This window comes from Marmota monax, unplaced genomic scaffold, assembly GCF_021218885.2.
Source record: "Marmota monax isolate L192 unplaced genomic scaffold, Marmota_monax_Labrador192_F-V1.1 WCK01_AAM20220418_F8-fsc00254, whole genome shotgun sequence".
Lineage (NCBI taxonomy): Eukaryota > Metazoa > Chordata > Mammalia > Rodentia > Sciuridae > Marmota > Marmota monax.
The window spans coordinates 885,316-912,245 of NW_026694584.1; the positions used below are offsets into that span (position 1 = coordinate 885,316).

General features: G+C 42.6%; 1 protein-coding gene across 1 annotated transcript; it reads left to right on the forward strand.

Annotated features, from left to right (window-relative positions):
- The first annotated feature begins 25 nt into the window (after positions 1-25).
- On the forward strand, positions 26-23,679 carry Napg (NSF attachment protein gamma). Its single transcript, XM_046421444.2, has 12 exons — positions 26-178; positions 3,471-3,538; positions 5,475-5,559; positions 6,195-6,212; positions 6,947-6,977; positions 9,240-9,349; positions 9,471-9,537; positions 9,796-9,866; positions 17,854-17,932; positions 19,567-19,646; positions 20,183-20,312; positions 21,378-23,679. Exons 1-12 carry the CDS (start codon positions 123-125, stop codon positions 21,519-21,521), a joined length of 939 nt encoding a protein of 312 aa, XP_046277400.1. The 5' UTR covers positions 26-122; the 3' UTR covers positions 21,522-23,679.
- The last annotated feature ends 3,251 nt before the right edge of the window (positions 23,680-26,930 follow it).

Sequence of the window (26,930 nt, forward strand, 5' to 3'; positions counted from 1 at the left end):
GCGGGTTTGAGCTCCGCGGCCGCCGTAGTGCTGGCTGCGCACAGTCCCGGCTGCCCTCGCGGCTCCTCCGGCTCCGGAAGCTGCGGCGTCTCTGTGGGCGTCGGGGGATTCGTGCTGTGGAGATGGCGGCTCAGAAGATAAACGAGGGGCTGGAGCACCTGGCCAAGGCGGAGAAGTAGTGAGTGGCCCTCCGCGGGGCCCCGCCGCTCCCGCCCAGCCCGCGGCTAGCGGAGACGCCGCCGGCCAGCGCCGCCCGGGCTCCCGCGGGGCCTCCGCGGGGTGGAAGGACGCGGCCTTCCCGGTCGGGAGGGAGGGTCCGTCCGTCCGTCCGTCCCAGTGACAGGGGCCCGTCTGTCCGCCCGGGTGACGGGGGGGGGTCCGTCTGTCCGTCCCGGTGACAGGGGCCCATCTGTCCGTCCTGGTGACAGGGGCCCGTCTGTCCGCCCGGATGACAGGAGTTCCTGTGTGTCTGGGTGGGAGGAGGCCTTGTGGGTCCGTCCGGGTGGCAGGGAGACCTGTCCGTCTGTCGGGGAGGGAGGGCCGTGTCGGTCTGTCCGAGTGGCATTGGGCCCTGTCGGTCTGTCTGGGTGGCAGAGAGCTGTCATCCGCATGTGTGTTTCTGGGTGTGCGGTGGCGTCCCTGGTCTGCACCTCCCGCCTCTCCCCAACGATGACAGTAGACAGTATCCTTGGGAGAACAGCGTCACCCAGCGAGAGCTATTGCTCTGACAGTCCTTTAGGGTGGGGCCGGGCTGTGGGTTAACCCTGGGCTGCCCTAGTGAACCCTGTAGTCGCTGGCATGGGCACGCTGCTCATGGATCCAGAACTGTGCTCCTGGGTCCTTTCCTAAGCTTGTTCTGTCACCTGGTCCTCAAATCCTTTTGGCCCCTTATGCTCCCCCCTGCACTTTGGTTTATCTAGCAACCACCGATAATGAAGGGTCTGCCTTGTGCATCGTGCTAGGTGCTTCACATACATAATTTCACAGTCTGAGATTTACACAACTTTCCAGATAGAGATTCTTGTTTTGCAGAAGAGGAAACACCTACAGAAAAGCCTCCTAGTGACTTGCCCCAGGGCTGCACAGATGAAAGAGGCAGAGACAGTTTTTAAACTGTGGAAAATTCAAGCATTGCTGCAGGGCAGTGTGTGGGGATGGGGAGTCTCTAGGTGCAGAGGTGGTCGGTCACAGTAGTATCGCATGGCAGTGGGAACCGACCACAAAGTGTAATGAGAGTGCTGTATGTGGAGAGGATCATGATAAAGCTGTTAGCTGTGCTTGGGGAACAGGGAGAGATTTATTCTGCCTGGGGAAACTCCAGGAGGTTTCATAGAGATGGTTTCTGAGCAAGCCTTGGAAAGTAAGAAAGTCTTTAGAAAGCGCTGTGATAATGACTGTGTGCACAGGATGTACTGTGTCCACCAGCCTGAACACATGTTCAGGAAGCACCACAGGTAGTCTGGTTGCAGTGCCAGGGGATGAAATGGAGCAGAGAGTAGTTGGGGCCAGGCTAAAGAATGACCCTGAGCTTTAGCTTTTCTAGGCATGGAATAACCAGTGGATCTGGTTAGATTAGTATTAGTACCCATTAATTGTAACAGGTTAACTGTCACAATAAATTTTAGGTGCAGAACAGGCTGAACTATGTTATCTGCAGGGCAGGCTGAACAAATGTTAGCTGCAGGATGGCCCACGCACTCAAAGCCCCCTCTGTCTGGTCCTTTATCACCTGTTTGCGTTAAAGTTGAACATTCAACCCCCACTCAAGGCTGAACACTCAACCCCCACCTTGTGCCAACAAGGCAGCTTGCAGACCCAGAGGCCCCCTTAGATTTGGGCTATAAAAACTCCCTCCTGCTGGGCCCCTCTCTCTCTCTTGCTCTCTTGTTCTCTTGTTCTATCTCTCTCTCTTGATCTCTCTGTCTCCCTTGCATACATGTTCTCCTCTCTCTCTCTCTCTCTTTCTCTTTCTCTCTTTTCTCCTCTGTTGCACTGCTGCAAAAAGATCTCTTGGTTGCTCCGAGTGTTGTGGTCACTTTCCTTTCACTAAATTAACCATAGGGCTTTCTTTTTTTCTAATTAGTGGTGCTCAGCGAAATGCAGAGGGTCTTCAGTACTTTGCATGCATAGTACACTAGACATTTGAATGATTGTATCTTGTTTGTGGGGCTTACATTAATACTGAATGTAATGAGTGCTTTGGGGTAGAGATGGAAGGTTGGGATTTTGCTGTATTGCCTATTTCCTCAATTTTGTGAATTAGAGTAGACATACTGCATGCAATTTAAGGATTTTATTTTTCTGAGCAATGAAATTATTTGTAAGCTTGAAAAATTGCTTATAAATTTTAATCTTGTTACAGCATAGAGTCAAATAAGTTTTAAGTATGTTAAATAAGTATTTACCAGGTAAATAAATGGCACTTAAAAGTTAGATTCTCTAAGCCTTTGGTGCAGCTGTCACTAAATGAAGGCTGTACTTCTGAGGGGCCTGAGAGTCTCCTTTTGGTTATTTTACTCCCCTGATCATGTGAAGCTGGCACTGTTTATATGTAAGGTTTAGAATTTCAATGAAACTTAGAATTTGAGATGGTGTTCAGCAATCATACACACCCCAGTGTGACAGCTCTGAGGTAGTTTAAAATTTAAGTCTGAAAATACTTTATGTATGAAATATGATATGTCAAGACCATTGTAATGTTTTGAGCAACCAATAAAAAAAAAAAACCAAACTATTTTAAAAAGGTAAGATAAGAACTCAAAATTTATTTTCTTTTGATTTGGCCTGTGAAGCCAATTACCAGAATGGAAGGAAACTTCTCTTGGTCATCATGATGTCCTGCTTTTTCTGATTATCCTTCCTCTTTTTTGACAGCTGCTCTTCAGCCTTTTGGCTAACTCCCTGTTGTTTCTCTGAATGGGCATATACCTTTTTCTGTCTTCCTCTCAGTCTCCTGGGGGATCTCTCTGTGCCCTTGTGTAGCATATGCTTGATTTACGTGTGTTCTGTGCTGGCTGCTGAGCTGCTCAGGTCGCTATGCTGCTGGTACACTGCTTCAGGCTCAATAATTGAGCACCTTGCAGCTTGTTAGACAGAGGATGGCTGCACTCACCCTCAGGGTTTCTGATTCTGTGGATTTGGGGTGAGATCAGTAATTTGTGTTCTTAGCCAGTTTCAAGGTTATGCTTATGTTTCTGGACTGGGGACCATGCGTTAAGAAACCCTTCTGTATTTGGGTGTTCTATAGACATTTCAAATACAGGCTCACCATTTCTGCCACAGTGGGAGGTAGAGAGGTGAGGTCTGTTTGTTGTGGTAAGTTTGGATGGAGGTGAGCAAGATGGAGGGTTTGTACCTGATGGCCTCCCTTTATTGTTCTTTTTAGTGGTGCGCAGGGTTGTTGTAAGCAGAATTCTAACCTACAAGTACAGTTGTAAACTTCTGTTTAATGTGTTTTTCTTTCATTCTAGCCTGAAAACTGGTTTTTTAAAGTGGAAGCCAGACTATGACAGTGCTGCTTCTGAATATGGAAAAGCAGGTATTGGTGCCTGTCATCCCTTGGCTGCAGCGTCCAGTCACCTTGTTTCAGCATATACTTACTTCGTGCTTCCTATAAGGCTTTAGTAGTTAAAAACAAACAAACAAACAAAAAAAACCAACAGACCAACTTAACAAGCCATAGTATTTTTTTCTGTTCATGTGTGTTGAGCGCTGAGTTAGGGTCCCAGGCCTGTTCTTCATGACAGCAGAGGTGGGTAGGGTTGGTGGTACCAGCTGCAGTTTTTTAGCCTTCTTTTTATATCCAACTTCAGTTATTTGTATACAGTATTGTGTCCATAGTTTTACCATGTTTTGCCGTATTCCTCTATTATGCTTCCTATTATTGAATAAAGAATTTTCTTTTTAAAGTTTTTTTTTTTTTTTTTGTAACAGCCTCATTGGAAGCGGTCTGCAAATCGAATTTTTCCCTGTTATGTTTTTTTAATGAGCCTCACTTTGAGATACACTTAATATATTCATGAAGTGTTAAGCTACATACAGACACTAAGATATAAAAAGTCTGAAATATGCAACAGGAATTTGCTAGAAGTTAGTGATTTTAGTTATGGAATGGTAGGCTGGCTTTCAGCATCTCTGTTATTTTACATATAAATAAAATTTTAAAGTTCCTCAAACACATTTTCATTGCATCTTAGTGATAGTCTGATCACATCTGTGAGCCTGGCATAGAGACCACCTAGGTCAAGTGCTTGTGGGCAAGCTTTGGTTTATCACCAAAGAAGAGAAATCAGGTACAAGGAAACTAGCAACTATACCCTAGAGTTTATTTTTTGTGTAAAATAAAAGCCAGCAAATGAGTGTTCAGCACTTTGCTTTATTCAAAGCTCCAGCTTCATATGAAGTTCATGGATACCTAATGCAGGAGGCTTCTGAAATTGAGGCCAGCCTTCTCTTTGAGGGAGTCTAACAGATTTATTTTTTATGCCCCACACACTGCTTTCAGAAATAAATCTCAGTCGGATTTTCATGTTCATGTTATGTATTTTGCATAACCCCTTTAACTTGAAGGGTTTATGCAAAATACATTTAATCAGTAAAATTTTTAAAATGGAAAATGAGGGATGGGAGTAGTTTCAAGATCTAGTTTTCAGAATTTTATTAAAAAATTTCAAGAGTATTTTTAAGAAATAACACTTAATACATAACACTTTTCTTAAATCTGTATGCTTTTACTTTGTGAGCAACTCTTGATAAGTTTTCAACATTTGCTAAATTGCATTTTAGGAACTCTCCTAATTCTTTTGCACTGATGAGTACACTTTTAAAACAGTTGTCAGCATACTTCAGCTCTTTGATCAGTGAGCTGTCTTTTTGAAAGGGACCTAAACACGTATAAAGGATCTTTTAAAACAAACAAACAAACAAAATATATATATATATTACATGTATGTTAATATACATGTATATATTACATTAATAGGTCAACATGTAATTATGTATTATACACACACATATTTAGATATTTATTTAAAAATTGTGCCAAAAGGGAAGGTTTATTATAAAACTAATGTGTTTATTAGTATTCCATTTAGATGGCTGATTGAGCTATAATGAAAGAGTGTTTTTCTCATGAAGTCTGAGGCTGAAGTAAGGTGCTGTCCTCAAGACTGAAGAACAGGCTGTTGTTACCTGGCACCGATAGGAGCACTGCTGTAGCACTTGATAACATTGTCAGTAGTCAACAAGTTAAAGAAAATGTTTAGAAAATTCTTCTAAAATATTTATAATTAGAAAAGTTGTAAGGAAATTGCTTTACAATAAAGTAATTAAAGGTTTATGAAACTTCCTAAGTATTTGAAATCAGAATATTTAATGATATTTATAAAATGCAGATTTTAGTAATGATTTGAGTTTTTTTTTTTTTTTTAATAATGGAAGTAGAAAGTCTTTTTTTTTCTCTCTCTCTGTTTCAGCTGTTGCTTTTAAAAATGCCAAACAGTTTGAACAAGCAAAAGATGCCTGCCTGAGGGAAGCTGTTGCCCATGAAAATAACAGGGCGTATCTTTTTCAGCCTTTAAAAGAATTAAACGACTTTGGTGATTTTGACAGAAACTTATTTCCTGTTGCATTGTGGTAATGTTTCATTGTAAGATACACTTTTCAGGGATCTTCATTGGAAACTGGTTTTGCTTGATGGCTTTCCTTGTGACAGGGGAGGGAACTCTGTAGGCATGTGCTGATGAGTGAAGCATCTATTATAAAGAAATATCATTGAAAATGCGTAAACTCTTTATACAAATATTTTAAATGCAATCTTTGGTCAGCATTTATGGTAAGAGTTGTAAAGTAGTTTAAAACAATAACTCTTCCTAAGGTATTTTTAAATCTACCAATTAAAACGTGTTTGTTTTACTTGCAAATTAGAGTCATAATAATTTTGCATTTTGGTAAAAATCTAGATTAACATATAATAGAAATAGTTTAAAATCTATGGGGTGTTCTGCCAGAGTTTTTGTGAATCATGTAATTTTAGGAGACAGCAGCAGTCATTGTCTTGTTTGTTCTTACTTGTTTGTAGGATTTGTCTTTTGGAGCCAACTGGCAGTGATTTGGTTAACTTTTATATAGGAGGTCCTTGAAACTATTGATTGCCTCTTTTTTTCCTTAATTTTGACATTGTTACATCTATTCAGTCTTTTTCATGCTGCCAAGTAAGTAAATTTTCCACATTTTTGTATATTTGCTAATTTTGTTTTAAATGTTGCTATTTATATAATAGACCAGCAAAGTTTTGCCATGTTATATTGTAAATAGTGAATTATTTTGAATTAATTTAACTAATTTAAATTTTAATAATTAATGCTTTTGCTTCAGTGTTCGACTTGATCTAAAAATGAAGTCACCCCTAACTAAAGGTGTTGAAATGAAATTCAGCATTGTATCTTCAAGTTTGTTTTGTTAGCCTATGAAAAAACAAGTGAATTAGGATCCTCCTCCCCTTTCCTGACAGGTTATAGTACCAATGGAAGGTATTGGTTGTGTGTGTGTGTGTGTGTGTATGTATATATATACACACACACACACATATATTCCTGCTTTTGTGGAGAGTATTTAGTGTTTTTTTTTTAAACTTAGGTTTAAGTTTGTCTGATTAAGTTTAACATTTAGCCTCTTCAAGCCTTACTTAATTTTGCATCTACAAAATAAAATTTCTGCAACTCAAATGTAAGGCATTATTGCCCCTGAAAATTAAAAAAATTAAAAAGAAGAAGAAAATGGTGGTGCAGTGTATGTAACTATAACCCTCACCTCGAGTGATAGGTCATGCCTCCACCAGGGCCAGCTTCCCTGGAGTCACTTCCCCACCAGCTGTACCTCCCTACAGAGCTTCTCCTTGCCCTCCTTATACCAAGGTCTCATCAGAGAAACTGTGTTCTCTTTGCAGAGCTTATGAGCAAGCTGGCATGATGCTAAAGGTCAGTAATGTGTCAAACTGTTGTGTGGGTGAAGTGAATCATTCAGAGGGTGTTAAAGTGGAACTTATGTGGAGGTAGAGAAGGTTTCTTACTGTAAAGCACAGATGCCAAGTTAAGATTTCTTGTCCAGGACAGCACTAACTGGACCCACAGGGCATGCTTGTGTATCATAAGGTAGGCAGTGTGAAATGCAAGGGAATGTGTGTTGGCAGGAGCTGGATGGTCAGGTCCTGAGCTCCGTATTGCTCAGAAAGCAGCAGTGCGAGAAGTCTGCCTACATTGGAGAACTTAAGGACATCTTAATGTAATAAAAATTTACAAGTATTTGTTTTCTGATTTCTCCTGGGCTATAGAAAGAAGAGATATTTGCTTATTTTATAAATGTCAGTTGGCAACAGAGAGAGCCACAGACTCAGCAGTTGCTGCTTTCACTGATTCTTTTGGGATGAAATATTTTGACTAATGTACATATTTTTGCTGCTTAAAAGCAGGTTAGGAATTAATATCCTGTTGTGGTTGGGCAGGAAGTGTGACTCTCAAGGTATGCCAGGTAGCAAGTGAGATGAAATGTTTTTCTTTCCAGTTTTATGTGTTTTCAAATATGGTAGAGTTATTTTGAATTATTTAATGTTCCTAAAACTTTGTTTTAAAAACTTACACTTTAATAAAGCTTTTGTTTTCTCTAACGTTTATAGTGTTAACTTACTGATTTTTTTCAGTGAATGCTTGCTGATTCTAGAACATTAGAAACATTGGAAAGAATAAAGAATGTTAATAAAAACTGTTAACATGTTTAGTTTAAAGTTTTTTATACTCTTTGGCCCAGAAATTCCAGTACTGTGCATCTATTATAAAGAAATATCAAATATGTAGGCCCAAGCATTTTATTGAAAAAATTGGTAATTATGTAGGTTTTTAATAATAGGAAAGTGTTTAAATTATGCTGCTTCCTCATTATAAATTGTTCTTTGGCCATAGAAATAAAGTTTTTCTTACTAAACATGCAACTAGTTGCTATTTGGTGATGGAAGTCAGGTTATTAGACTTAGCAACTAGAATTTCTCTTACAGCCACAGCAGCCAGGGACCTGTTGTGACCTCCCATTTGTTTCCCCGAGAACGAGGAAGCTCCCAGGTGGCGGTCTGCAATGTGGGTGCACTGTGCCTACTGTTAGGGTGTCCTGTCCTGGTGCAGCAGTGGTGGAGCACTGTGTTCTCACAGCACAACTGTGCTGAGCTGCCCTCTGTGTCCACGCTGTTCAAGCATTGTTTCTGATGTTCAGGTGTCTTTTTAATTCGAGGACTGGAAAGGTGCTACTTTGAAGAAAAGGTTAATGGATAGGACAACAGATGAGTGAAGATGCTCTCTGGCAGGGTCTTGTGCTTGAATTAAATGTCTTTGGACATCACTGGGCAGCATTAGGAGGCCTGATGTACAGAGTCCACAGTTGATCCTATGGGCTGTCATATCCACCAGTGTGTTGCGCACCTTCTCACTTATCCTCCAGCAAGGCTAAGGGAATGACAGTTTGTGGACAGAGGCCCTCTGGTTCCGTCATTTTGTTATTGTTAGATTTCATATCCTGCTGCTCCATAGTGGGCAGTAAAGTTGCTAAGTCACATGAGCCACTGAAAACTGGCTACTTGTGGTGAATGGACACAGGGGAATAACTGAAATGGATGTGGTAGCCTGGGCCTCGAGGCAGGAGGAGGGGGCTTGTTCCTCTAACAGGGACACCTGCTGCCCAGCCCTGGCTTTTTATTGCCATGTGGGACAGCAAACATGCCATTGCCATTGCCTTTAATATTTTTTTAAGGAAGCCATAAAAACAAAATTTTTATGAACATATCTGATTTTAAAATACTTCATGGTTCAAATAAAACACACTTGGAAATGAGCTATCAGTTTGTGATCTTTGGCATAGGGCTTACTTATAGAGTTACTCAGTAAAAGTTTAAAGACTTGTGATGTCTAGAAAAGAATAGAGAGCAAGTTTTTTTGTTTCTACAGTTTGTATAGTTTTACTGAAAGTCTGTGATGTTTTGATGAACTAAATGTAGAACTTAACTGGTACGTTTTTGGCTTGGTTAACTGAAGCTTCATGGGATATAACCACATAAAGACCCTCCATTTCCAATATGCTTATTGTAGTTTTTGAGTCATTTACTTTCATGAAATAGGGATAAGATAACTGAATTTGATGGTTAACTCTGAGTTCCTTCAGTGGCTGTTTTCTGACTGTGCTGCGTGCTTTGCCCACAGGAAATGCAGAAGCTTCCAGAGGCAGTCCATCTGATTGAGAAGGCCAGCATGATGTACCTGGAGAACGGCACGCCGGACACCGCAGCCATGGCCCTGGAGCGAGCTGGCAAGTGAGTGTGCAGAGCTCTCGTGGGAAACATAGCTCTGCAGAGACTCTTCTGTTTTACTAAAGTCCATTGGAAAACAAATTCTATTTTTCTCATATAAGTCAAATTCTCTTGTCTCATTTAGGCTTATAGAAAATGTAGATCCAGAAAAGGCTGTACAGTTATATCAGCAGACAGCTAACGTGTTTGAAGTAAGTTTGACTTTTATTTTTCATTAATTAGAATGTTTAGATTTATAACATAGGAAAACGAAAATGAAGTGGCTGCCATTTAAAGCTTTTCCAAGCCTATAACCAAACTCTGTTCCCTTTCTCTGTTAGAGAGTAGTGAAGTAGACTACCCACTTTGGTACCCTCAATCCAGTGCTGGTACTTTAGGAAATTGTTATTGAGGGGTAAATTTCTACATCAAAGCCACAAATCTCCCTTGTCTTTGATATCTATCTTCAGAATGAGGAGCGCCTCCGGCAGGCTGTTGAACTGTTGGGAAAAGCCTCAAGACTGCTGGTACGAGGACGCAGGTACATCTTTGAAAATTATTCCGTGTCTGTTTGTGCTTTGAATCTGCACTTGGGACTGTGCATGATTTAGGGCAAAGACACACCAGATTGCCAAGTAGAAAACCTGACATCTAAGTTATCTAGGCCCTTTGAATTCAGTCTTAAAAGACCTGTGTTGCTGAAGCGTAATGCCAGGTTTGTCATTCACTGCGCTCTGCATAGCTATGGGGTGGCTCTTGGTCTATTATTTGGTTGTATTTTATGTTTTTCTCTTGAGAAAAAATATGTATATTCCATAAATGACAAAAGTTCCTTAAATGCTAACCCACAAAAGTAGTTTCTTGATTGTCAGGTTGTGTCATTATTTCCTAAACGTAAGACCTGGGGCACAGACTCCTGGAGATGAACAAGGTGTCGGGGCAGTTTCCTATCATGTACAAATAATTTCTGTGGAGTTTACATTGCCGCAGTCTGGCTGGGCACAAAATCACGAGCCACTCACAGCCTTGTAGATTCAAACAGCAATTCTTCATTCCCGAACTCACACCGACACTCTACACACGTTCTGGGGGGCTCCACATTCTGGGCAAAATCCCAAATACTCTCTCAATCCCGCGAGAACTCAACGGGAACTCAAGGAGCGGGCGCGCCTGAGGTAGCAGGATACGCCCTATTCCCAGCAAGGTACACCTTAAACCTGGAACCGCCCTAAACCCAGATTGTCCTAAACCGGAACGCCCTAAACCCCCGATCCGCCCTAAACCCGGATCCGCCCTGGTCCTTGAGCAAGGTCACCTTACATGCAATGTCACTGCAAATGACCTGGGTCATGCCATGCGTCATTCTTACTTAGCAATGGCCCTCAGCATTACATTTTGTTTTGTTTGGATCTCACTGTTTTTTTTTTTGTTTTGTTTTGTTTTTTGTTTTTTGGAATTACAAGAAGATAAAAACACTCTCAGGCTGGGGTTGTGGCTCAGTGGTAGAGCACTTGCCTAGCATGGGTGAGGCACTGAGTTCAAGTCTCAGCAGTGCATTTAAACAAATAAATTAATTAAGTAAATGTCTGTTGACCATTAAAAAAAAAGTTTTTTTAATTACAAAAATAATTATCCAGCAAAGCTAGATACGTTTTTTTTTTTTTTTTTTTTTTTTAGGAGTAGTAAGAATTACCTGATGGGAAAGTTGAAGTCATCTGTGTTTTATTATAAGTTGTGAATATTTTTTAGATATACATGAAAATATATGGCTTTATATGACAGTTCCATGAACTTTTAGTGAAGTTGATCAACTTTTTTGACTAAGAACTTAAATAAATGCACAGTATTTCTCTTGCCTCTTTTGCTAAGTAGTTATAAGAACACAGAAATGCTATTTTTGTGCCAAGAAATAAATAATCCCTAGTGAAAAATGTGGCTTTTGTAGTTAAATGTGTGAGACGCTCCCGATCCTTTGATAGAATCTGGACACTGTGGCCACAGACTATTTTGAGGTTATTTATTTAATTAATCACATAGACTGTGATAAGCTCATGCTCACAGTTACAGATGACACAGATCCGTGTGGTCTCCCTGGCATTTTCTGTTTGCTTGACATATTGCCCAGACTTAGGACGGCAGAGCTGTGCTCACTGAGTCTGTGGGCCAGCAGTCTGGATCCCTGGGGGGTCTGTACTATGCATTCCACCAGGCTGGAGGCAGGTATGGCCTTTACCTCATTTGAGGCTCAGGTCCTTCCATGCTCACTGGTTGTTGGCAGGATTCCTTCCTTTGCATCATGTTCCCTGTTCTCTAGTCACCTGTTGACCAGGGACTACTCTGGACTCGAGTCCACCTTCAGTGCCTTGGTTTGTCCCCCATAGACAGTTTGCATTGTGTAGTTTGCTGCTGATCCTTCCTTCCGGTAGGGCCCAGGCCCTCTAGGGCTCACCCAGCAAGCTCAGGCCTGCAGACAGACCACTCACTCTGTTAGCCAGTCAGTCTCACATAACAGGACTGAGGCCCCCTCATATTCAGAGGCCATGTGCACACCCAAGAGGGATCACTCAGGGAATATGTATGAGGAGCAAAAGTCCTGGGGGCCGTCGTAGCATTCTGATGTTCACCCCCACCCACGCTAACTTATAAACAGGCCTATTTCCAAAAAGTCATCAATTCAAAATGCGTTTCTCTAGCATTGTATTATAAGGTACTGGTAGCCAGGTCGTAGCTCACAGAAATTTGGGGTGACTCATATCATGTAGAGCAGTAATGCCAGCATCCAAGCCACTATGTGTATATGCAGTTGTGTTTTTTTCAGTGCATTGTGGTTACACAGAATAGTGGGGTTCATCTTGATATATTCATAGATGTATATAACATAGTTTTCTCCTTTTCAGCCTCTCCCCTTCTTCCACATACCCTTCCTCTACTCTGTTGATCTTCTTTCTATTTATTTATTTTTTTAATTGATGCTTATAGTTATATATAAAGTTGGAATGCGTCGTGGTATATTCATACATGCACCTGATATACTTTGGTCAGTTTCAGTCCCCAGTTCTTCCCCTTTCTGTCCCTTCCTCTTTTCTCCTTGCTCCCCTGCTCCTACTCTACTGATTCATTCTGTTTTCATGAGAACCCCTTTTATAAATTCCTATAGTGCAAGAATTAAAACCAAGAATCAATAAATGGGATGAATTCAAACTCAAAAGCTTCTTCTCAGCAAAAGGAACAATCAGTGAGGTGAATAGAGAGTCTACAGAATGGGAGCAAATCTTTACCACAAGCATATCAGACAGAGCACTAATCTCTAGGATATATAAAGTACTCAAAAACCTTAACTCCAAACAAAAAAAAAAAATGACCCAATCAATAAATGGGCTAAGGAACTGAACAGACACTTCTCAGAAGAGGATATACAATCAATCAACACATATGAAAATTGTTCAACATCTCTAGCAATTAGAGAGATGCAAATCGAAACTTCTCCAAGATTTCATCTCATACCAGTCAGAATGGCAGCTATTAAGAATACAAACAATAAGTGTTGGTGAGAATGTGGGGGGAAAGGTACACTCATACACTGCTGGTGGGACTGCAAATTGGTGCAGCCAATATGGAAAGCAGAAGGGAGATTCCTTGGAAAACTGGGAATGGAACTACCATGTGACCCAGCTATCCCACTCCTTGGCTTATACCCAAAGGGCTTAACAACAGCATACTACAGGGACACAGCCACATCAATGTTTATAGAGCACAATTCATAATAGCTAAACTGAGGAACCAACCCAGATGCCCTTCAGTAGATGAGTAGATAAAGAAACTTTGGCATATATACACAATTGAATATTACTCAGCATTAAAAGAGAATAAAATCATGGCATTTGCAGGTAAATGGATGGAGTTGGAGAAGATAATGCTAAGTTAGCCAATCCCAAAAAACCAAAGGTCAAATATTTTCTTTGATATGAGGAGAGGATGCTGACTCATAATAGCAATGGAGAGGGAGCATGGGAGGAATGGAGGAACTTCAGGGCAAAGAAGAGGGAGGGAAGGAAGGGGGCAGGGGGTAGGAATGACGGTAGAATGAGTTACCATCATTACCCTAAGTACATGTATGAAGACACGAATGGCGTGAGAATACTTTGTGTACAATCAGTGACTTGAAAAATTGTGCTGTATATGTGTAATATGAAATGAATTGCAATCTGCCATTGTGTATAACTAATTAGAATAAATAAATAATTATATATACATATGTGTTTATATGTATAGATCGATAGGTACGTATATATATATATATGTATATACACAATTGAATATTATGTATATAAATATATATACGTACCTATCGATCTATACATATATAGATAAACATGTATATATAATTATTTATTTATTCTAATTTTTTATATATATATATATATATATATATATACACACACACACACACACACACATATACATACACATACATACATACACACACACACATATATCTATAAATTCTTTTTTCTCTTCAGCTTCTGCATGTGAGAGAACACATTTAGCCCTTGACTTTCTGAGTCTGGCTTATTTTACTTGGCATGATGTTCTCCAGTTCTATCCAATTACCAGCAGATGACATAAATTTCATTCTTTATGGCTGAGTAGAACTGCAGAGTTTATATATACCACGTTTTCCTTATCCACAGTCTATTGATGGGCACCTGGGCTGGTTCCATAACTAGTTTACTTGACTTGCCAGCTATAAACATTGGTGTGCATGTGACACTATAGTATGCTGATTTTAGCTCTCTCAGATGACTGTCCGTACTGCTTCCCAAAGGGACGTACTGGTTTGTAGTCCCATCAACAATCTGTCAGTGTACCTTTTCCTGCCACATCCTCACCAGCAGTATTGTTATTTGTGTTCTTGAGGTTGCCATTCTAACTGGAGTAAGATGAAATCTCAGTGTAGGCTTGGTTTGCATCTCTCTGATTGCTAAGGGTGTTAAAACATTTTTAAATATATTTGTTGGCTAATTGCATTTTTACCTTTTGAGAAATGTTTTCTTTTGGATCTTTTTCCCATTGATTGATTCTTAAGATATTTTGGTGTTTCATTTTTTTAAGTTCTTTATATATTCTGATCACTAATGTCCTGTGGTAAGAGTAGCTAGCAAAGACTTTCTGCCATTCTGTGGGTCCTCTTTTCACAGCCTTGTTTCCTTTGCTGTGCAGAAGCTTTCTAATTTAATGCTGTCCCACCTAGTGGTGCTTGGTTTTATTTCTTGAACTTAAGGAGTCTTATTAAGGAAGTTGGTGCATGTGTCAGGATTGTTGCCCCTATAGTTTCTCTGAGCAGTTTCACTGTGTGTGGTGTAATTCCTAGGTCTCTGACTCACTTTGGGCTGATTTTTGTGCGGGGTGAGTGACAGGGACTTAGTTTTCTTCTGTGTATGGATAGCCAGGTTTCACAGCACCATTTGTCAGAAAGGCTATTTTTTTCTTCAACATATGTTTCTGACGTGTTTGTCAAGGATCAGATGACTGTGGATCTGTCTGCGTGTCTTCTCTTCCCACTGGTTTTCACATCTGTCTTTATGCCACACTGTGCTGTTCTTGTTACTGTGCTCCATGGTACACTTGAAGACCAGGTGTTACGACTGATTCCTCCAGCCTCACTCGTGTTGCTCAGATTGCTCAGCTGTTCTGGGTCTTTTATTCTTCCAGTTCTGTGAAGAATGTCACTGTTAATATGGTCATTTTGATGATATTGATTTACTGTCAAGCCATAAATAAACATGGTAGGTCTTTTTATCTTCTAAGATCGTCTTTAATTTCTTTCTTCAGCAGTGTTCTGTAATTTTCATTGTATGGATCTTGCACCTCCAGATTTTATTCTAAAGTTGAGTTGTTTTTGTGGGGTGTGTTGTTTGTTTCTGTTTTTTTTTTTTAGGTTATTGAAGATGGAGTTTTTTTTTGTTTTTTCTTTATGTCTCTGCAGATTCATCAGTGGAGAACAGGAAAGTTATTGATTTATGTATGTTGATCTTGTATCCTGCTACTTTGCTGAATCTGTTTTAGCTCTGCAAGTCTTCTGGTGGAGTTTTTGGGGTCTCCCAACTATAGAGTCATTTCATCAGCAAATAGACATCGTTTGACTTCTTTTTCCTAAATAGTATCCCTTTAATTTCCTTTTGTTTGATGTTCTGGGTAGAGTTTTGAGATCTATACTGAGTAGAAGTGGTGAGAGTGGACATCTTTGTCCTGATTTTAAAGGAAATGCTTTCAGTTTTTGTCTTTTCAGAATGACGCTGGCTTTGGGTTTTTCATGTACAACCTTTGTAACATTGAAGTAAATTCCTTCTGCCCCTAGTTTCTCCAGAGTTTTTAACATGAGTGAATTCTGGATTTTGTCAGTGGCTCTTTCTGCATCTATTGAGATGGTCACATGATTCTTGTTCTTGGTCCTATTTAAGTGATGAATTACATTTATTGATTTGCATGTGTTGAACCAGCCATGCGTGCATCTCTGGGGTGAAACCCACTTGATCAAGGTGTTTTTTTCTAATTATTGTATTAAGGATTTTTCTATCTCTATTCATCATGGATTTGGGTCTATAGTTTTCTTTCTTGCTGTGTCTTTGTGTGGTTTTGGTATCAGGCTGATGCTGGCTTTATAGAATTGAGTTTAGAAGTGTCTCTTCCTTTTCTAGTTCATGGAATTGTTTGAGGAGGATTCATACTAGTTCTTTGCAGATCTGGTAGATTCTGCTGAGGTTCTGTCTGGCCTCCTGTGCTTTTCTCTGTTGGGAGGCCTTTTATCACTGCTGTCATCTCATTGCTTGGTACTGGTCTATTTGTGTTTTCTGTATCTTGGTTCGGTTTGGGTAAGGTTATATGGAATTTGTCAGTATCTTCTAGTTTGCCTATTTGGTAAGATATAAATTTTCAAAGTATCTCCTAATGATTTCAGAAATGTCTCTGGTGATCTCCTTTTTTATCTCTAATTTTGTTGATTTGGGTCTTCTCTTTCATTCTTTTAGTTAGTTTGGCTAGTTATTTATCAGTCTTGTTTCTTTTCTTTTAATATTTATTTTTTAGTTGCAGTTGGACACAATACCTTTATTGTATCTATTCATTTTTATATGGTGCTGATGATTGAACCCAGGGCCTCACACATGCTAGATAAGGGCTCTGCCACTGAGCCACAACCCCAACCCAATCTCCCAATCTTGTTTATCTTTCAAAGATCTTTTGTATTTTTTAAATACTCTTATTTCATTAATTTTAGCTCTCATCTTAATTTTTTCCCGTCTTCTACTGATTTTGGAATTAGTTTGTTCCTGTTCTTCTAGGGCCTTGAGATATAGCATTAGATTGTTTATTTGGGACCTTTCTGTGTTTTTAATGAAGCCACTTTCTATGAGTAACATCTTAATAGTGTCCCCAAGGTTTTCGTGTATTGGATCATTATTCTTGTTTGATTCTAGGGCTTTTTAAATATTTCTTCTCTCATTTCTTCAATGATCCATTCATCATTTGAAAGAGTATTGTTTAATCTCCATTTGTTTATGTGATTTCTATATATTTTCTTACTGTTGATTTCTAATTTCAATCTATTATCTAATAAAATGTATGGAAAATACTGATTTTTTATTTGCTAAGACTTGTATGCAACTATTTTTTAAAGATGATAAACATGCAGAGAAACAGAGCACATCGTGCAACTTGTTCCATGTGGCATTACTTTACTCTGGGTCACAGCACCTCTTCTCCCTCTGTGTTCTAACAGTGCAGCATCTTGTGCTGTTTGGTTACTGGGTTGTGTCAGCTCCCAAGACCACGTCCCTGGGCCATATCCAGACTGTTGGTGGGGTTGAGAGAAATAGGAAGACTGCAGGTGGTGCCAGACATGAGTGAGGTGCTAGTCAGGGAGGCCTGAGATTCAGAGTGTGAAGGAACTTCACAGGGAGATGGGCAGCCAGTCGGGGTGTGATGGAGTTAAGGCTGGGGAGTGAGAAAGGGGTGGGAAGATGTTTCAACCAATCCCCTTCCTCTTATCTTTCTACTCTGACCTTAGTGGGATGAAGAAAAGAGAATGGGTGAAGGTAGATAGAAAAGACGAGTGTTGAAGGTGAAAGGTGCAGGGTTTGGCTCACGGGGGCCGTGGCGTAGCAGGGATGCCTGGGAGGGAGGAGGGCGCACCCAGGGAAAGGAGTCAGGTGCAGAAGTCGGGGTTTGTCTCATACCTTTCTCGGAGCAGTTGGTGGGATTTGTCAGACACTGACGATGATCCCTGCCAAACTAGAGCTCTCAGTTTGAGCTGACTCAGTTCCTTTGCCTGGGGTGTCAGCTTGATGCCTAGGAGGGGAGAGCAGGCCCTGAGGCCAGGTGAGCAGAGCTGCTGCGAACAGCCTACGGAGCACTTGGTGAAACACCTGTCTTTGTTGTTTCTCTACAGTCTGTGACATCAGATACATCTCTGGTGACCTCTGCTACAGATCACTCAACCCTGCCTTGACATTTCTTCGTTTTGTCTTCAGGTTTGATGAGGCGGCACTCTCTATTCAGAAAGAAAAAAATATTTATAAGGAAATTGAGAATTACCCAACTTGTTATAAGGTATTCTTGAAATGGCTTGTTTTTGGCTTTACATTAGTTAATTTTCCATATTGGTATAAGTAAGAATAAGCAAGGGTTCTGTGGATATTTGTGTTTCTGTAAAATAATACTTCATGGGCTATTTCTCTGACCTGTCTTGCTGATTACAACTAAAACTGCCAAATAAAATACAGAAAGCCACCACCCATGGACCCTGAAAGTGAAGAAGAGCAGGTGGAGGGAGTAGCAAGCAGTGTAGGGTTTCTGTTGCCTGTTGGAGTGTTTCCCAGAGAATCCCCGTCACGGCAGGGCTCAGGCTGCAGCAGCAGAAAGCTCAAAGGAAACCCCATCCTTCTGGGCAGAGGAGCTGGGAGAGAGGCCCTGCTGTTTCCCTCTTCCCCCTTGGCCTGGCTTAGGGTTGAGCTCTAGTTGTAGAGCTAAGCTGGGATGGTTCAGAGGAGCCGAGAGAGAGCATGGGAAGGGATTCCCCGCACACGCAGCCCCCCTCGTCTCCAGAGCAGTGGTGCCCAGTCTAGAACTGCAGGACAGCTTCAGCACTGTCCAGGTCTCCCCTGCCCGTGAAGAGCTCATTTGTGGGACAGTCCAGAAGCAGCTGAAGGACAGCAAAGGATCAGAGCTATGACTGGAACTGCTGCCCACCGAAGCCAGTCCCATTTGTAGTCTGAGCTTGAGATGACTGATTGCCCGCTAAAAACATCCACACTCCTGAGAAATCCGTCAGTCTATGCAGTGTGACCTTTTCAAGCACCCAGGGTACAGTCCAGAATTACTCATCATATAAAACCAGGAAAAAGAGTAGCTTTAAGAAAAGAGAATTGCACCAACCCTAGCGTGACCCAGCTGGTGGAATTCCCACATACACACTTGGTTACACCTGCTCCACGAAGAAAGGGTGAACATAGTGGGAAGGAATGGAAAAGAGGACCTGTTATTTTTTATAGAAAAAAATTTAATATCATAGAAAACTATAGAAATGAAGTAAGTGGGAATTTTAGGACTGAATGAAATACTAGGTGAGCTTAATCTTATAATGGAGATGACAAAAGAAAGACTCATCAGTTTGAAGATAGAATAGTAAAAGAGTGGAGATGGTGAAGACCTGAAAGCACTCTACGGAGAGCTGTTCCCACTCCTGTCAGCCGCGTCCTGGTCTCACCACTCTTTCTGTTGTTGATTCACGTCATTGTTCCTGTTACTTCAAGTTTCCATTCATACTCTTTACAGGTATCTTGTTAAGAATTTCAGAGGGTACTTATAGAGCTATGGGTCCTTCCTCTTCTTTTTGATTCCCTTTTTAAGATCATAGAGGTATTTGAAAGAAACTCTGTTTCAAGCATGTGCTGATTATGTTCTCAGATTTTATGGTCCCCAGACCTGGGAGCAGGTTGGGAATGGCAGCAGCATCTCAGGCTGGTCTTGGGCCTGCTCAGCACAGTCCCTGGGTGGTTTATGCACACATCAGTGTTGGAGAGTTACTGTTGTAGGGTATCTTTTCTCAGATGTCCTGTAGAAACTACTGCAAAATTTATACATCTGTATATAAACCAAAACTCTTAAATTCCAGGTGTTTTAAATGCTTCCAGGAAATTAATGAAGTAGGTGTCAATTTGGTCCATGATTTTCTTTCATTTTAGAAAACAATTGCTCAAGTCTTGGTTCACCTGCACAGAAACGACTATGTGGCTGCAGAGAGGTGTGTCAGGGAGAGCTACAGGTAAGGCACAGGCTCACTCCTCTTACCTACAGTGCTGCTATTTCTGTTCCTTAAGCCAGGCTTGCTGCTTGGCCATGAACCGTTTTTTATAAATGGAATAGGAGCACTCAATTTTGGTTTTTAAAGATTTTGGTTTACAAGGTGTTTTCTTGCCTGTCGTCCCCCCGCCCGCCCCCTGTGGGTCTGCATGGAGTGAATGACTTGTCATTTTGTTATATTCAACTTCAAAGAAATAAGGGACACAACAACCAAAAAAAAAAAAAAAGAAGAAGAAAGGAAAGTGCTCAGATTGTGTGTTGCAAGGTTAGAAGGAGGTTCTTGTGCTGGTATCTGCTCAGTAGTAAGGTCTGGGCTCACTGGTTCCTTGAGCAGGCTGTGCCTGTGCCCTACAGGGTGTGAGCAGCATGCTTGTTCCCACCTAGCGGGCACCAGTAGCTTCCCTCACCCTGGTGACAGTCCCTGTGGCTGCAGACTGCGGGCTTGTGCTGGGGCGCAATGCCCCCAGGGAAACTGACGTGTGCCCTGTCCTGCTCTAGCATACCTGGCTTCAGCGGCAGCGAGGACTGTGCCGCCCTGGAGCAGCTGCTGGAGGGCTACGATCAGCAGGACCAGGACCAGGTGTCGGAGGTCTGCAGCTCTCCGCTCTTCAAGTACATGGACAATGACGTGAGTGCCCTGGCCGGCCTGCCCCTGCGCTCCTGGGGGCACCTAGGCCAGCCTGCCCCTCTACTCCTGGGGGCCCCGGGCCAGCCTGCCCCTCTGCTCCCAGGGGGCCCTGGGCCAGCCTGCCCCTCTGCTCCCGGGGGACCCTGGGCCAGCCTGCCCCTCTGCTCTTGGGAGGCAGCGGTCTCCTGCCTCATCGCACTCAGAGGAGCTGGCCCATGCCTTTGCATTTCCCCATAGGTCTGGGGAGTCTGGAGGTCAGCTGCCTGGGTTACGGCCGTTTAATACCCATCTAACCATGTTAACCACGTGCACACTTTGTAACCCAGCCTCGCTTCTCACCTTGTCCTTCCATCTGCTGTCCTCTGTCGGTTTCCCAATGTAATAAGCTGCTTTTAGGTGCCCTGTCAGAAGAGGCCCATCATGAAATGGCTCTTGCAGCCCATGGACATCTTTGAGGCCAGCTGTGTGAAGCAGGTTGTTAATGGGCCATATCTAAGCCTCAGGGATCTCAGCTATCAAACAGCTGTGAAGAATGCTCCAGTCACTATGGGGACAGCCTCACGTGACACCTTTCACACACGAGCTGTGGCTATCCGTGGCTTGTTCTTGTTTCCCTTCTTCAGTAGGTTTGTGAGCACCCATTTATTTGATCTGATAACTTTGGAATTCAATCATTTAAAGACCTTTAATTTTTTTAAAAAATGATAAATGTGGAGAAGCCAGTTTTTTCTAGGTAAATTCTTATGTGTGCTTTTATAAATTTATAATATTTAACACAGTTTGCCCCCAGCTCACACTCTGATTTATTCAGGCGAGCTGTACTTCATAGGTACTAGGAGGAGTACCTAACTCTGCATGTCCACATTATCTCAGATTTCCAAGTGTGACAGGGAGCTGATATTTTTGCAGCTGTCACATCTTGATCATGAAACATCTGATGGCAGCATCGTGTGCTTTCTATCTCATGGTGGCCTTGGTGTTCTGGAGGGGAGTTAACTGTTGTTGAGACAGCGTGTGTCGGGATTCTGGTTTTCCAGCTCTAAGATCATGCTTTGCCATTAACAGTACGCTAAGCTGGGCCTGAGCTTGGTAGTTCCAGGAGGGGGGATCAAGAAGAAAGCGCCAGCAACTCCACAGGCCAAGCCTGACGGCGTCAGCACGGCAGCTGCCGAGGAGGAGGAGGATGAGTATTCAGGAGGACTCTGCTAGCTCTGCACCTGCGGAAGGAGCGGGGAGGAGGAGGAGGAGGAGAATCCCTGGCACGCATGTTCATGGACCTGGGGCTGGCTTGGGGGCACCTGTACTCCAGTGAAGTCAGGATATTGAATGCTAACAAAGGTGAAATTTTAGTTACCATTTTCCTGAATCAGCTAATTCCCCTGTGAAGCATTGTAAGAGCAAAAATTAGCTGAAACTATACTGTCACACATTAATACAGTTGATTTCAAAGTTTTCAAGCTAAATTCTAGACAAATTATCCTAAACCAAAGGAGAAATAGGCATATTATTCTTTCTTGGGTTTTTATAATTTATTGTTAGAACATTTTCTTGGCATTTTATTTAATATTGCTGCTAAAAGTGATGTTTACTGGTAGAAATGATTATTTTGAAACCTTTTTTGTTTTGTTTTGCAGAAGAGGAAATTTTTCTCCCATGATATTAGATATCTTTAATTGTTAAATCTTTTAAGAGACAAGGTTGATACTGAAATGATTTTGAGGCTCACAATATTATTTAGCCCAGTAAAAGATGCATTTAAGCTTTTAAATGTGATTTTACCAAATTCTAAAGGTAGCCTGTTAAAATGATACTGTAAATGTCTCTAGTTCTTTCTGAAGTGTGAGTGTTTCTTCCATCAAAAAAGAAAAAATCAATACAGTGTGATTGTCTGTAACCCTACCTGAGTCTTGACCAGGAGCAGCCAGTGGAGACCTTTCCGTGCATTAAGACAGAGGCCCTGTTTCCATCAGTCTGCACCCATGGCTGCTTCTCCCTGAAGGGATGATCTCTTGCTCATTTAGAGTTGCCACTTGACCAGCTCTTCCTGACGTGGGAAATGCTGTGTACTGCAAAAATGTGGCTGAGAGAGAAGAGTTGTTCCTGAGTGACACGTATTTAAAGCCCAGGGCTGCCGATATTTTCATACTTCATAGTGTTTTACTAAAATATTATTTTTGAAGCATTCCTTTTGCACCCCGGGTGGCTTAGACCCATCTCATAATCTGTTAATTGGAAAGAGGCTAGGAGGAGGAAGAGCAGCAGCAGCAGGGCACACTCCGCAGGCCATATGCCCAGAGCAGGTTCCTTTCACTCACACCCTGTCCTGGAGGGCACCCCTTGTTTGCTGTAGTGTGCTTAGTGTGGACTTCCGGAAGCACTAGGAGAAGTATCGGAGTGACTGGCCACAGTTCTGGGGAGAGCTCAGCTGGAAGAGCACCCTTGGGCAGGTGTGCTCGAGTGGGTACAGGTCAATGTATCCTCTGTTTTGTGGGGCTGACGCAGAACACCCATGAATTTGATGCTCATTTTCATTAAGTATTGAGAGTATGAGCAATCAAAATGAAGTTGTGCTAGGCATTTTTATTTAAAGAGAAATCAATGTTTCCAAGGTCCTATTATTGCTGTGTGTACTCTAAGATCCAGTCAGAAACTTCTGGAGTCCTATATTAATGCTCATTTGAGCGAGTTAGCTGTGTTAGACAGATTGGTGGTACTCAAAGATATTTTAGACTGTCTATCTCTAGACCATATTACTCATTATCCCCTTGCAGGGGGAAATTAATTTGACTTTTCCCTCATACTGAGAACTTGAAGAGAAAAGGAATGAGTCAGTGGATCCTGTGGCTGCATGCAGCTGGGCTTGGACCAGCATGCAGGGCTTGAGACAGAGAGCCCCCCGGCTGCCCTTAGGAACAGGTGTGCAGGACAGAGAGAGTCTTTGGATGCCAGGGCTGTTCTTCCTGGAATCCAGGGAAGAGCATTGGTTCACTTTTTCTTTCCACCTGCATAAAGCCCTTCATCCTGAGGTGGTCACAAGTGGAAAATTTGGTGTTTACAATAAACATAATTTCCCCGGCTTCAGCGTCCTCCCTCCACCAAATGAGGGTCTGCATGAGATGCTCAGAACCCAGTGTTCAATTTCTGTTAATGCAGCAAGTGAAGTCGGTCTGCAGGATATAGTTAATATATTGAATTTACTTATACATATGCAGAGTATGGTATTTGTGAATGGAATCTGTGCTTTATTCCTATTTTTTCCAGCTCTTTGACAAGTAAAATATTAAATGTGTTGTTATAGAAATACAGATTATTGCTTCTATAGGAAGATAATTATGAAAATAAAATGAAACTATATGTTTATATGCGATTTTTTTTTGTCTGATCATTTTCTTTTCTCTGAGGACACATTCTCTTAATTATTTGAAGTCAGCTATGTTTTATAAGAATAATACTTTATCTTAAATTATATGTTCTGCTCTTTAAGAGTCGGGCACCTTTTGGAAGTTACTTTAAACTATTTGACTTTTTAAAAATGCCATTCAGTTACTGTGACACTCCTGTGAAATCTGCTACCTGGTGAGCTAGAAGACTAATTAACGCATCTTCCAGAAGATGGTTTTCCATAGGGTTAAATGAGGTAAGACCTTGTGATTAGGAGACTGAGGAAGCTGATGGGATGAGATTGTTTTGCAGTCACGTGTGACTAGCACCACAGTGATCACCATTAGATTCACTTCAAGTAGTTTAAATGTGTTGACACTTACTGTGTACATGGAGGGGAAGTGCATCATGGGAGTGGGTATCTAGGTGCAGGAGGAGTTGGAGTGAGTCGGTGACCAGACAGTGACTCCTAGACAAGGCAGTTGTGTTTCTCTCGGGACCTTAGAGGAGGTGGAAGATGCCACGCTGGAAGGGACAAAGAAAAGCCACCCCCCGCCCCCCATTGTCTTCATAGGAGTAACAGCCTCTCACTACTTTAATATGGTGAGTCCAGCTGAAGTACACGCAGTGCCTTGGGAGAACACAGCACTGAGCAGACATCACTTTTATCAAGGAGCGTGAACCTCCCTTTCGGTGTGTGGTTTTATCGCCAGGTGACCTTCCTGCATAGAATACCTACATGATTTTTAATTAATATTCAGGAATATTAAATCTCCTTACATAACTGTTTCTGTGTGCAGCTGGTGAATTAAATCCCCACAGAGCTTGAGACTTAAACGTTTTAGATCACATTTACAGATTCTATATATTTGATTCCCCTCAACTTTCAAGGAACCTCATTTGGGCACTCATAAAACTTAACACTCAGAATTCTCCTAAGCACATAACTAACAAAGCTAACAAGTCCAACTTGGACATAGAGTACTCAAATATTGTGGATTCAAACTCTCAGTCACTATCAGGTAGAATAAAAACAGGTTAGTATGTCAAATTCTGATAAGTGTTTGAATAAACAGACCAGTTTATCAAAATCCTATGAAGCTCATTGCTAAAACTAAATTATCACTAAAGTTGAACTCCTTTGTTGATACGAAATGCTTATTTCTTTACCTGTTACCAGTAAGCCATTGAATTCAGCCACCTCAGGGGACAGGTTCTCTGTGTTGGGCCCAGAGAGTTGAGGACGTGGCCTGGGGCTGAAGGCGTGCACTGGTTCTGTCTGGTGCCCACCTGCAGGTGAGTGCTGTGTCAGGGGGATATGAGACCCCACCAGGAGTGTGGATTCTAGGCACAGAGCAGTGGACTGTGACCTTCTGAAGATCCCCTCCTGGGGAGGGTCTTCTGTTTGTTGGGTATCCCCTTCCAGCACTTTGTAGTCAGAGTTTGGTGGAAGGAGTCTGCACCTAGAATGAGGTTGAAGTCACCGTCTTTCCCTGCTTGACTGAAAGTGTCCTTGTTGCTCCATTGGTTTCGGCATCTTTTCGTACTTTGTGGGTTTTGGGCCAGACTCCGTAGTCCTATTGATACTCATAATTCAGCAGGCATTATGTGGTCCCAACCAACCCGCAGGGCAGACGGGGGTCTGGGTTGCAGGTCCGGGGAGGGTTTGTAAACTTGGCCAACAGCAGGGCCGTGGTAGGCTGCAGTCATTGCCTCCAGATCTCTGCTTTAAAACCACAGGTCCATGGGGCTGGGGCTGAACGTAGCGCTCTCGCCTAGTGCGTGCAAGGCCCTGGGTTTGATGCTCAGCACCACATAAAAATGAATAAATAAAACAAAGGTGTTGTGTCCAACTACAGCTAAAAAATAAATATAAAAAAAAAAACCCTCAAAAACACAAGTTCATGTTCACTCTTGCTATGTGCCTGTCCCAGGTCAGCTGAGGCTCTGCATGTGACCTCCACTGCCAGGGCAGGATGGGGGCGGTGTGGATCCCGTGGCAGGGACCGGAACCTGAGAGGCCTCACACCAGCAGCTGGCTACATGCTTCATGTACTCACCCGCCTGTCTTATGGGGCCAGACCACCAGTCAGCAGGGACTGCACAGTCCACTGTGTCTGCAGGCACAGAGGTCAGGGGCTGCAGTGGTGAGCGCCCCTCGTCCTCATAGGATTTGCCCTGTTACGTGTGTTCGGGGGTTCACATGTGTGCCATCCTCCGCTGGTCCTCCGCTGTCTCTGTCTCCAGGTTGATGAGCAAATCTAGATAGTCATTGTCTGGAGAGTTTCAGTGTTAAGGCCACTGCAGGGGGTGCTGCCTGCACTGGCCTTGCATTTTCCCTGGGCCAACCTGGGGTCCAGCTTTCAGCCTGATGCTTGAACAGGAGGTGAGCAGCCAGTTGCTGAGGGCAGGAGGTGAGCGGCCAGGTGCTAAGGGCAGGAGGTGGGTGGCCAGGTGCTGAGGGCAGGAGGTGGGTGGCCAGGTGCTGAGAGCAGGAAGTGCTCAGGTGGGGGTGTGGCTTTCACGGGGGGGGGGGGGGGGGTTGTGCAGCCTGCGTGTACCTGCGTGGGCACCAGAGCTTCTGTGAAGAGTAGAAGCAGTGTCCCTGTCATCGTTAGGATTTCTTCCTCCCTCTCCTTTTTAATGTCTCATATTTAAGGCTTTTTCCTGTCACGTCTCAGCATTGTTCTGGATCCCAGCCCAGGTAGTCAAGGCCCCTGGTCTGGCGCACAAGGGCGCGGAGCTTCGGCTGCCTGGGGAGTGGGCGTCCTAAGGGGAGGGTTTCAGTGCAGTGTAGCCGTGCAGGTGGCCCCAGGATTGGGACACCATCTGCCTGTTACTCACTAAAGGAGTTTCCATTGCCTTTGAGGTTTCAGACCTGGAGTGAGGCACCTTTTATCGTAAGCGTTTGAGAATGCAATTTGTTTTTATTGACACAGTGATTGTTCATACACAGCACGGTATGACCGTCACTTAGACACACATCGTTCCTGTCTCCACTGGTGGATTTTTGTTTTCTGCTTCTGTTGTAGATGGATAGGAAACCTTTTTTTGTTTATTTTTATGTGGTGCTGAGGCTCGAGCCCAGGGCCTCGCACAGTGCGTGCCCCAGCCCAACGCTCCTCCTGCAGTCTTGAAGCGTTCCATTTGTCCTTGGCTACAGCTACAGCTGCAGTGTTCTGTGGGACATGAGCACCTATTCCTCTTGCCCGGCTGTGCGCGCACCCTGGTGTGACG

Coding starts and splice junctions, on each gene's coding strand:
- Napg (XM_046421444.2), top strand. CDS start 123: ATGGCGGCTCAGAAGATAAACGAGGGGCTGGAGCACCTGGCCAAGGCG. Junction 9,350..9,470: donor GCCCTGGAGCGAGCTGGCAA/GTGAGTGTGCAG, acceptor TGTCTCATTTAG/GCTTATAGAAAATGTAGATC. Junction 9,538..9,795: donor AGACAGCTAACGTGTTTGAA/GTAAGTTTGACT, acceptor ATCTATCTTCAG/AATGAGGAGCGCCTCCGGCA.